Genomic DNA, 12,066 nt, shown 5'->3' with positions numbered 1-12,066 from the left:
AACATGACCTTCAGTTAGCATTTTCTCGTATGATGCATCCACCCTTCTTTTACTTAAGTTCTTTTTTTTTTTTTTTGTAGTCGACGATATTTAAGATTGTGATAAAAAGTTCAAATATCATTTCTGATTGTTGTAAATTTAGCACTAGACTAGCATTTTTTTTTTCTAATTGAAACAAAGCTAATATGCTTTATAGGTATTCAAAGTAAAGGCAAAATGGCATGCATAAACCATAAGAGCTTTAGATTAAGAAATTTCAAAATGGTTCCACAATCCCATATCAAGACCAAGCACCTTCAATGCATATAAGGTCCTATTTGACACTACCATATTCTTTTGCCAAAACATCTAGTCCTATGCTCTTTTGCTAGAGCTTTTAAACCTCAAATTTTTTTTTTTCTATTTGAAGCGTTTTCTTATGTAATAAAGAAAATATAAAGCTCTTTAGGGCCTACTTTAGGTAATTAAATTGGTAAATAAGCTCAAAATTAAAGGATACACCATAAATATCATCTCCACATACAACACCCAAAAAGTTTTTTATTAACTAGGTTACTTCAAAATTTTTAAAGAATGTTGATGCACTAACATGAAAACATTAGATCCATATACAATGCCTTCAACATGGTACATTAAGAGTCATTTGTTAATATCCCATAATTTGTTTCCAAAATAGCCTTACATTGATGGGGGCAGATGTTAAGGACTAACAATTGGCTCATCAAGGTTCATATTATGACTCATTTCAGTATATGAACCTCTCCAACCAAAAAAATGGGGGAAAGACAAGTAAGGTGCCACCTAGTAGCTTATGAAGATTAGCTATGAGTGTTGTATTGTTGTGATTTGAGTATTAAGGTTGGCATTGGGGGCAGCATATAATGTCTGCTACTCCAATTTATTGTGCTCAAAATGTGAAAAAAAAAAATGAAAGCAAAGAGAAAAAACCTTTTCTTCTAGCATGGTATCAAAGTAGGTTCCAAGCCCTAACTCCTACTTTCAAACCTTATTTTGATTGGAGAGTGTCATGTGATCATTTTTCTATTCAAGTTACTCCAATATGTAACATAATGTGCATATGCTATGTTTGGGTTGTATTTATCTAAAAATTAGTTTTTTGTTTTTATGTTTTGAGTGGTTGTTATGCTTCCATTGGGAGAGATTTACTCTTAAGTTGAATTGCTTTGCATCTAGTTTTGTAAACTGCCCACTGTACAACAAAACAACAGAATAGAGAAATACAAAGTGAGAAAATAAAATAAACGGGTTCTTTGTTTTTTGGTTGATTGTTTTTTACTCATCTGTTTCCAAGTGTTACTATTCCATTTTCTTTCAGTATCCATCCTTTGTTTTTTAGGGTGAAACTACAGCTAACAGAACTAGTATCAAAGCCACCCATTTCATGAATCTACCTCTTAATCTAATCTTCGAACTACCTTGTTGTTTCTAGCTTCTTGTTCCTAGATTTCAAGGTGTCTCCCTGACATATAATACTATTCTTTTCAAGCCCTCTTATTTCTTACAACATGCCTCTTGTGTATGGAATTTTAAGAAATTTCCATTATTTTGGAGAGGGAAGATACTAGGGTTTCTTTTCATTTGATGACCCAAATCCAAATCCATAATATAGTTGAATTGGTGGTCATTGAAGCAGAAAAATCTGAAGGCAAACAAGGAAAGAGAAAATGAAGAGCAAGTGGCGTTGTTTCTATGCAAACAGATTTTATAGTTAGAAACCCTCAATCTTGAAGTAGTAGGACCAAGGATTTGAAGAGTAGATGAATGGCCAGCACAAGTGTTATAAAGTATGAGTTCTCAACCCTCTTCTATTCCATTATTTGAAAGAGAAAATTATGGTTTTTGGTGCATAAAAATGAAAACATTAATTATTGATGTCTCAAGATGTTTAGGATTTGGTTGAAAATGGTTTTGATGAACCTGAAAATGTGACTCTACTAACTCCGATTGAAAAAGATTAGTTGAAAGAGTTGAAATAAATGGATGCAAAAGCTCCCTTATTTATTCAACAAGGTGTTGGTAAAAGCATCTTCAAAAGAATTATGAGACTTTCAAAAGCTAAAGAAGACTAGGACATTCTTCAATAGGAGTTATAAGAAGATGGAAGAACTCAGTTTGGAGGAGAATGAAACTCTAAATGAGTTCTCTTCTAGGTTTATAGAGTTAGTGAATTAGATGAAGTCATATGGCGAAGAAATTAGTGACAGAAGAATTGTTGAGAAACTTTTTATCAGACTACCTAATAAATATGACCCAATGGTGGTTGTGGTTGAAGAAACAAAAAATCCCTCACTGCTCAGTGTACAAGAGCTAATTGGGTCTTTAAAAACTTATGAATAGAGATTGTTGAGGCCTTTTGAAAAATTAGTTGAAAGTGCATTCCAATCTAAATTAAGCATTAACTCTAGAAATGTTGAAAGGAAATATACAAGCAATGAAAATAAAAGTGATTCATCTAAAGGTGGTAGAACTAAACGGGGAAGAGTAAGAAGAAGAGATAGAAAAGGTAGAGCATGCAAGAAAGTTCACTAACAAAGAAGGCTTATCACTCCCAAAGTGTAATATTTATATATATAAAAAAAAAACAGTCATATTGAGAAAGATTGTTAATTCAAAGGGAAGCCTTAATTCTTCAATTGTAAAAGATATAGGCATGTTAAAAAAGATTTTAGATTTAAGAACAATCAACAAGCAAGCCGTGTTGAGAAAAAAGAGCTGATGAAAACATGTTTTATGCTTGTCAAAGTGTTGTAGAGCAAAAGAATAAAGTGTGGTTCCTTAATAGTGGTTGCACAAACCACATAACTAACAACAAAAATATTTTCCTTGACACAGATATAACCATCAACTCACAAGTCAAAATGGGTAATGGTGATTTAGTGAATGTTAAAAGAAAAGGCACAGTTGGCATCCAAACTAAAGTAGGAACTAATTACATCAGAGAAGTTCTTATACTAGCCTTGGAGCAAAATTTATTGAGTGTGGGACAACGAGTAGAGCATGGGTACAAACTTCACTTTGAATAAATGAGTGCACCATTTATGATAAGGAACAAAGAAGAAAGTTAGTGAAGAAAATAAAGATGGAGAAAAAAAGAAGCTTTCCAGTTGTCTTCAAATATGTTGAAAACGTGGCTTTGAGAGTGGAAGATTTTGAAAGCTTGGTTGTGGCATAGAAGATTTGGGCACTTGAACTTCAAAAGCTTGAACATGCTCTGTCAAAGGAAGATGGTATAAGGATTGCCTAATACCATTGAAGAAAAGAATGAAGTATGTGAAGGTTATGCTCTTGGAAAGAATCATAGACAACCATTACTAAAGGGAGTTGCTTGGAGAGAAAAGAAGGTATTGAAGTTAATTCACACTAATATATATGGGCCTATGTCTACACCTTCTCAAGGCAATAACAAGTAATTTGTATTCTTTATTGATGATTTCACAAGAATGACTTGGGTGTTCTTCATGAAGCAAAAATAAGAAGTATTCTCTATCTTTAAAAAATTCAAGAGTTTCTTTGAAAAGCAAAGTGGTTGCTACATAAAGACACTGAGAAGTGATAGAGGAATGTAATATACTTCAAGCCAATGTGGTAATTTTTTATGATGATGAAAGGGTTGAGAGACAGCTTACTATTGCATATACTCCTCAACAAAACGGAGTAGTTGAAAGGACGAATCAAACATTGTAGTGTATCTTTTGAATAGATGCCCAACAAAAGCCTTATTGAACAAAAATTCGATTGAAGCATGGGGTAGAAAAAAGCCATTTATAACACACTTCAGAGTGTTTGGGTGCTTATGTTGTTCACAAGTATCAAAGGAAAGGAGGAGTAAGCTAGATGAAGCAAGTGAAAAGTGCATCTTCATGGGTTATAGTTCATAATCAAAGGGTTATAGGCTGTATAATTTGAAAACCAACAAGTTGATCATAAGCAAAGATGTTATTTTTGATGAAAAAGCTACTTGGAATTGGTAAGAAGGTAAAATTAAGAAAAAAGCAATTCTTATTGATGAACTTCAAACAAAAACACTTGTTGAAAATGAAAATGATAGCACCTCAACTTCATTGCCTCAAGACTCCCCAAGATTGGTTCCATTATCTCCTTCAACTGATTCTCCAACTCAAGCTTATCTTTACCATCCTCAACTCCAAGAAAAATGAGGAGTTTATTATGAGAGATGCAGGTTTTGCATTGTTGAACCTCAAAGTTTTGAAGAGGTAATAAGAGATGAAGATTGGAAGAAAGCAATGGAAAATGAAATTGATGTCATTAATAAAAAGCAAACATGGCAACTGGTTGAAATGCCAAAGACAAAGAAATCATTGGGGTGAAGCGGATTTTTAGGGGTGAAATGCCATTTTGATGGTAGAGTTTAAAGGCTTAAAGCTAGGTTGGTTTCAAAAGGCTACTCACAATAGCCGAATGTTGATTTCCATTAAAAAGGTTGGTTGTTGTACCAATTTGACATAAAATCTGTATTTTTGAATGGAAAGTTGGAAAAAGAGATCTATGTTGAACAACCTCAAGGCTTTGTTGTTGATGGTGAAGAAAACAAAGCTTACAAGTTGAAGAAAGCCTTATATGGTTTGAAACAAGCTCCCCATGCCCGGCACACTCAAATTGACAACTACTTCATTGAAAATGGCTTCATTAGAAGCAAAAGGGAGCCTACACTCTATGTGAAGAGCAAAGGTAATTCTGAAATCCTTATTGTTTCTCTATATTGATGATTTGATTTTTACTAGAAATGATGAGAAGATGGTTGAAAATTTGAGAAAAGAAATGATGAAAAAATATGAAATGGATGATATGGGATTGTTTCGTTATTTTTTGGGAATTAAAGTCTATCAAGAAGAAGATGGAGTGTTTGTTTGCTAAAAAAGGTATGTTGAACATATCCTTAGAAATTTTGGCATGGTTAGTTGCAATCCTATATATCTACTCCTTTAGTTGTGAATGAAAAGTTGCAAACGAAGATGGAGGAAAGATGGTTGATAAAACTCACTTTAGAAGTCTTGTTGGAAATATCCTGTATCTCATTGTAACAAGACCAGACATCATGTTTGTAGCAAGCTTGCTTTCTAGATTCATGCACTCTCCTAGTCATCTACATCTTGGAGCAGCAAAAAAAGTCATGAGATACTTGCAGGGCACGTTAAAGCTTGAAATAAAATATTTCAAGAATATTGAAGTGAAGCCAATTGGCCATTGTGATAGTGACTGGGGTGGCTGTGTTGATGACATGAAAAGCGCATCAAGCTATGTATTCTCCCTTGGTTCGGATATAATATCTTGGGTCTCAAAAAAGCAAGGTTCTATGACTCAATCCTTTGCTAAAGCAGAGTACATTTCAGCTTCATTGGCAACTTCTCAAGTCATATGGTTGAGTAGAATTTTAGAAGACAACAAGGAGAAACAAAATGAAGCAACATATCTACTTTGTGACAACAAATCTGCTATAGTCATTGCAAAAAACTATGTTTTTCATAGTAGGACTAGGCATATTGCAGTGAAGTACCATTTTATTAAAGAAGCAATTTCAAATGGTTAGATTCAATTGATGTATTGTAAATCAAAGGAGCGGCTAACTGATATCTTCACTAAAGCATTGCCTTTGGCGAAGCTTGTTCACTTCCAAAAGCTTTTGGGTGTAGAGGAACATCACTAAAGCATTGCCTTTGGAGAAGCTTGTTCACTTCCGAAAGCTTTGGGGTGTAGGGGAACATCACATTAGGGGGAAGAATTTAACATGATGTGCCTATGCTGTGTTTGAGTTGTATCATGTAAAAATTAGTTTTTTGTTTTTATGTTTTGAGTGGTTGTTGTGCTTCCACATGGAGAGATACACTCAAGTTAAATCTCTTTGCATCTGGTTTTGTAAACTGCCGCTATACAACAAAACAACAAAATAGAGAAATACAAAGTGAGGGTCCTCTGTTTTTTGGTGGACTGTTTCTTACTCCTCTGTTTCCGGGTGTTACTCTTCCATTTTCTTTCAGCATCCATCCTTTGTTTTCAGGCTGAAACTACAGCCAACGCAATATATCATTTATTTAAAAGACTTCTAATGGTTGTCCCATTGCTAGGAATCAAACTCGAGATAATATCAGCTATCCAAATTACTATAAAATTGAATGAATCCAATTGTATATTTAGTTACACACAGACTCCTACATTGGCTCACTTAGGTACTACGATCTTTTTCTTCTCCTACATTGATAAGCTTAGTGATTTTTCTAGGAGCCACTCTGGTCCCTCAGCTTTTGTGAAGAATACACCATTAAGTATTGTCATTTTTCTTCTCCTATATTGCTTAGATGTTGGTTGGGCATTGAAGTAACTCATGGCATGAAAAAATTGATCATATTAAGAACAATCAACTTGTATATATTCCAAGGAAACAATGTTAATAACATGAAAAATGCACATTCTCTTAGTGACATTCAATCTCAATTACCTGTCTATTAATATCTCATCAGCATTCTGCAACTTGGGCAACAAAATCTCTGGCTTATAATCTGTCTCCGTAACTTGCTTTCCCTTTAGGTTAAGAAGCAGTTAACTCAGAGTCAAAGCAAATATTTTCAGACATAATATAAATATGGTCAAGATATAAACTTATCAAGAAATAATTATTGTTTTACCCATCCAAGCGAAACTGAAATGTTGACTTCATTTCCCAAAGGCACCATGGCAACTAGTGGATGGGGAAGGCCTTCTCTGTCAGAGAGTGCTCCAAGGACCCGATTAGCAGTAGCATCCCCACCAAAGACCTGGTGAGAGACATATGAATTAAGTAAAAACCAACCGGATATCAAACTGAAACCTTTCTTATTCATAACCCAACCTACTAGTATTCTTTCTGGCGTCTGTAAGAAGTTTAATCTTGGAGTGCTAACAACTTGATAAAAGTCATCGAATGTTTGATGGGAAGCAATTTCTGAAATATCACAGACCTTAAGATCGAAAGTAAACATAATGTCAGCAAACTGTTCCAAAAATGAATGTTGAGGATGCTTTGAAAGATTACCAGAAATTGTTGAAAGATGCTACGACGTGATGTAATCAAATCCTCCCCCAGCTTTGGGCTGTCTTTGGGATTGATCATCAACAATACAAGTTTTTCAAAGTTAAACCTGCAGTGTAACCAACACTAGTCTTAAAATATTCAGCAAGGTTTTTATTCTAATATCTTTGAATAACTGAATTGAAGATACTAGTTGTACAACACAAATGTCTCAAACCAACATACATAACACTTGAGATGCAATATAGTTTTTCCTAACTTGAGGTGAGTTGCACTCAATGAAAAACAAAATTGAGAATGATTTAATTAATAAATGGAACTTGAAAAAAAATATTAGCCCATGTTCATGAGTAGAATTTGAAAAAGAAAAACAAAATATTGAAAATGGAAATGATGAAAGAAAGTAAAATTTTTCTTGGTTTCAAGCTTGAATAGGAATATTATTTAAAATTAGTAGTAAAAAATATTACTATTTAATATTATTTAGTAATTTTAATTAGTGATAACATAAGATTAATAACTTTGATGAAATTTAATTACAATTAATGAAGTGATATGATGACATAAGATCAGGTAAAATATGACAACATTAGATAGGGAATTCTTTTTTTTTCTTTTTAATATAGGGTTTGATTTGAAAATTTGTTTGTTTTTGGAATTACGTAAAGAAAATCAAGGAAAACTAAAAAAACAAACCATAAACAGTAAGATTTAATGATTTTAATTAGTAAAATTTGAAGTTAATTAAATTTAATCATTTAATAAAAATTATTCAAGATTAATTAGGAAGTAATTTTTATTTTTACTACTTGAAAATATAAAATTATTCTAATTGGTGATATTTTGAGGTTAATTATGAATAATATATTTAGCAAAATTAATTTATGTATAAAATCTTAATTAGGATTGAGAGCATTTTAGGAATTTTTAATAAATTTAATTCTAGAAATTTGAAGATAATTAGAGTACATTATTTAGAAAGTTTAATAAAAATAAATTAAATTTTTAATACAAAAACATTTAAAAAGTTATTTAAGATAGCTCAAATGGACAATGCAAATCTTGAAGGGTATTTTAGTCATTTTTTTCATCTATTTAACAATGATATCCTTATTCAACCAATAGTCAATCTTGAAGGCTAGTCAACATTTATCAAGTGCTAAAATCAATTAGTTTTGATAGATGTTGTCCAAACTATTTATAAACCATCAATTCAACTAGTCAAATTCATAATCTAAAAGATTGTAGATTTTCAATTTAAAATTTAGTTTATTCCCAAAATAACATGGTTGTTCAAATTTCTCCAATAAAAATTTATTTCTACTTTGTAAGAATAACAAACATTTAATTATGCATGAAAAATATTTATATGTACACCTTATTTTGTAAAGCAACTCATAGATCATAAAAACAACTAAAGGGCAATTTTTACTAAGGGATTGATATTTTATATAAAATTGAAGGGTTTATTTCATTCATTTCCACTGGGATGAGTGTAAATATACTAGTCATCATCGGTTTCAAATTTTATTAGTTAGCATCCCTATAGATACATATATATATTTCATACATAAAATTTATTTTAAAAAAAATTCTCTAAAAAATAAATGAAATAAATTTATAGGTATCTACACAGTATCTCAGGGGATATGCATGTGAAATTAAAGAATTATGAAGTTACCAAAATGAACAAAAACCAAATATTAACATATAGGTATAGATACTTACTCTTCTCCAATGATGTACTGAGCCATGACGTTTGCCAATGTCATTCCAGCTAATGGGAGACCATCACACTTTTCCTCAATTTCATTCTTCATTCTCAGCAGAAATCCGTTCTGTTCAGGGAGATGAACTCCCTTACCATCGACAGGAACAGACGCAAGCAGCTTCCAATTAGCCTCATTGGAAATGGGCTGCATGTGATATAAATTTTGGGAGCCTACCATCCTCTTAGCCACACCGGGGAGTCTGGTGGTGATGATGATGATGCCGTTTCTGTCTTGTTTTGATTCATTATCCCACCCTAATCTCTTCTCTAACCTGGAGTACCATTCCAGGTTTATATCATAAATTCCATCAAACACTATCAAATACTTTCTACTCCTCAATACTTTGCAGACTTCCTCCAGTAGTTTCTCTTCACTGTAATTTTTGTAATTCATACCTCTATGCTGCTCATCAGAGTTCGGCTTCAACATAGCTTCAAGAATGTTCTTATAATCTTTCTCTCCTTCCCGCATTTTCAATGGTAAGTCGATCCAAATTCTATAATCATTCACATGGATAGAAAAAATCTTCCTCGCTACCAAGGTCTTACCCGAACCCCCAGGCCCCACGATTCCAATTTTCCTAGTTATTCCTTTATCACGGTCACTTGCGTCCACAAGCAAATGCTCTATCTCCTCGCCTTGTTTATCAATTTCTGGTGGAATTTGATCAATTGATAAGGATGAGGAGCAAGACCATGAACTTGGGGCAGGAAGGGAACTCTTGGCTTGGGATTCGTCACTTGTACTCAGAAGCTTTTTCTTGATGGCAAGCAACTTCCCTCTTGTTTCAGAATTAAACTGGAGTGCTGGCAGAAGGCAGGGGTCAAGCCACGAATCTTTCTTTCTTTGCATTTTGCGGTTCTCCAAGGAGATTATGCAGTTGGCCAATGTGAAGTTTAGTTGGTTAAGACAATCCTTCATACAGTCTTGTGAACGTGTTATCTTCCTGTTTTGCAGAAGTTTTCGAATTTCTTGAAAAGAAGAATGGAAAGGGATCTCATGAGGCAGGTGTTCGTCTTCTGCTTCTCGCAAATCATCCAGGAATTTGTTCTTCAGGAACTCTAGAGCATCTGCAGACATTCTGATATTTACGCAATAAGGGTTTTGTTGTTAGGGATTTTGTTTCAACTGATCTCATAATCCACACCTACATATTATTAGGATTTTGTTCTGCAAATCAAAGGATTTCTTGTGATCCAAGGAAATGGAAAAGCATCAAAAGAGGGGAATTAAGTAAGGAAAAGAAAAGGAAAAAAGCATAAAGCCAAAGCAAAGAGAGCTATATGTGAATACATACTTTGTCCAAAGCCTTGTAACGGACGCCATGCCATGCTTCTCAATGAATTTAAATTTCTTCTCCTGACTGCATAACTCGTAAACAGTAACAACCTTAAAATTAAAAATATATAATCAAAGAAAAGGTTCTACTTGAATTCCTAACAAGCAAAAGGCTCTCTATCTAGATGTGCATGTTTGAATTGGTTGTAGATTATATGATGGTTGTGAGCTTTGTTGACATGCATGATTATAGTCATCTCACATATATTTTTAACAACAATATTTTTTAACCATATATGATGGATTATTTGAAACTTGTATCTCAAGAAAGGAATTTTTATGTTTGAAGAAACAAGAGAAGCATCACCGAAAGAGGAATTTGTGTGTTTGGAGGAAGTATCAAGAAAAGAATTGAAAGGATAAGAAATAAACAAAAAAGGGTTTATGCTTGTGAAATATATACCTATTTCTTAGAGAGAAAGACTTTGTTATTTTTATTGAAGGAAAGAAAAACTTAAAATGCATCATAAATATACATACATGATATAATGTAGGGCATTAAAGAATGGAGATAGAAGACGAACATTCACACTATTTTAGATTGTTGGACTATGAGGGCTAAACACATACAAACTAGGGAGAAATATTAAGAGAAATTAAAAGTGTCTTCAAACACTTTATTTCAACTATCATACAACCTCATATTTATAGATACTCACGCCTAATATAATAGAAATCCCTAAACATAAATATAAGAACTTTTCAAAACTCAATTACTTAACTATGAAAATTAAAATTTACCAATCAAATTACGAATAATCTAACGGAATTTTTAAAAATAAATCAAATATAATTGTTGGGAACTTCCAATAACTCAAATTTACTTTCTAATATGCCCCCTTAAATTTGATTTGTTCCAACTAGTTTATTTAGTGTTTTCAAATATTCAACTAGTATAAACAATTTGATCATGAGACTTTTAAAACTTCAATTGCATTGCCTTTTTTTTTAATAATGCTTTAATAAAATGATATCTTGCATCGATGTACTTTCTTTGATCATGAGACATTGGATTCTTTGACAATTAGATGTAATCCATGTAGAATGTTGTCCATACCCAAAAGAATGGAACCTAGTGTTTGTTAAACCCCAACCTTCTCTTTGATACTTTAATGTCGTACTTTTCTTTATCAATTATACAACTTATAAGTTTTGTAACTTGAGTCATAGCCTATGAAAATATATTTCCACTTTTTTTTATATCTAACTTTGATCTATTTCTGTTTTTGCGAGGTAGAATATTACCTTGGTTTCTTCAATTGTTGCTTTAATTCTAACCAAACCCTTTAAGCTAGAGAGGAAAACATTGGACTCCTAACCTCAAATAGAATTGTTCAAAATACTCTTGAGATATGGCCAACCAAGGATGTCAGTAAGTTGTGTGCAAGAGGAGATGTAACTGTGATAAGGTTGCCTCATGTTACTTTTTCCTAAAGAAAATAATAAAAATTCATTGTGCTTAGACTAAGCATGAAATTAAAATTGAATTAACTGGCACGCAGAGAGAGAACACTAACATTGTCATAAAATAACTATAGAGGTATGTTAGGAGAGAAATTGTTATCACAAAGTGAAGTACCACTATTGATCGTCATGTTGTAAGTTCTCTCCTAATCTTAATAACTACCTAGAGGGATGATGTTTGGGGGGGAAAGTTGGTGAATAATTAGTCCAAACAACCTATCATTTTTTTTTTTGTTTAATTTCAACTAAAGTTAAAATATTTTAGTCATTTAAGGAATGAATATAGAAATTCTAGTACAAACACGAACACTAGATTTAGGTTGAAACATTACCTATAGGGTTTTCCAAAAACTCTATATGGGTCTTATAACTGTAATAAAATCTATTAAATAGAATGGTATTGTACACACTTTTACTTGATGAGGATGCACCTACTTGTAGGAGTCT

The 12,066-nt window shown here is 32.6% G+C and overlaps 1 protein-coding gene across 2 annotated transcripts in view; it reads right to left on the bottom strand.

Moving 5' to 3' along the window:
• The window catches only part of LOC117926490, a 47,956-nt gene extending 37,977 nt beyond the window's left edge, over window positions 1–9,979 (bottom strand). For both annotated transcript variants that reach the window (XM_034845591.1, XM_034845592.1), the window contains exons 1-5: window positions 8,774–9,979; window positions 7,049–7,154; window positions 6,870–6,974; window positions 6,663–6,791; window positions 6,476–6,558 (exon numbers count right to left, since the gene is read on the bottom strand). In XM_034845591.1, coding sequence (XP_034701482.1) covers window positions 6,476–6,558; window positions 6,663–6,791; window positions 6,870–6,974; window positions 7,049–7,154; window positions 8,774–9,897 — 1,547 coding nt within the window. In that variant the 5' untranslated portion in view covers window positions 9,898–9,979. The remainder of the gene's footprint in view (window positions 1–6,475; window positions 6,559–6,662; window positions 6,792–6,869; window positions 6,975–7,048; window positions 7,155–8,773) is intronic.
• Between the last annotated feature and the right edge of the window lie 2,087 nt (window positions 9,980–12,066).

Source organism: Vitis riparia, chromosome 12 (genome assembly GCF_004353265.1).
Source record: "Vitis riparia cultivar Riparia Gloire de Montpellier isolate 1030 chromosome 12, EGFV_Vit.rip_1.0, whole genome shotgun sequence".
NCBI classification, from domain to species: Eukaryota; Viridiplantae; Streptophyta; class Magnoliopsida; order Vitales; family Vitaceae; genus Vitis; species Vitis riparia.
The sequence above is the reverse complement of the archived record's forward strand: the minus strand, read 5'-3'. Positions and strand labels throughout refer to the sequence as shown.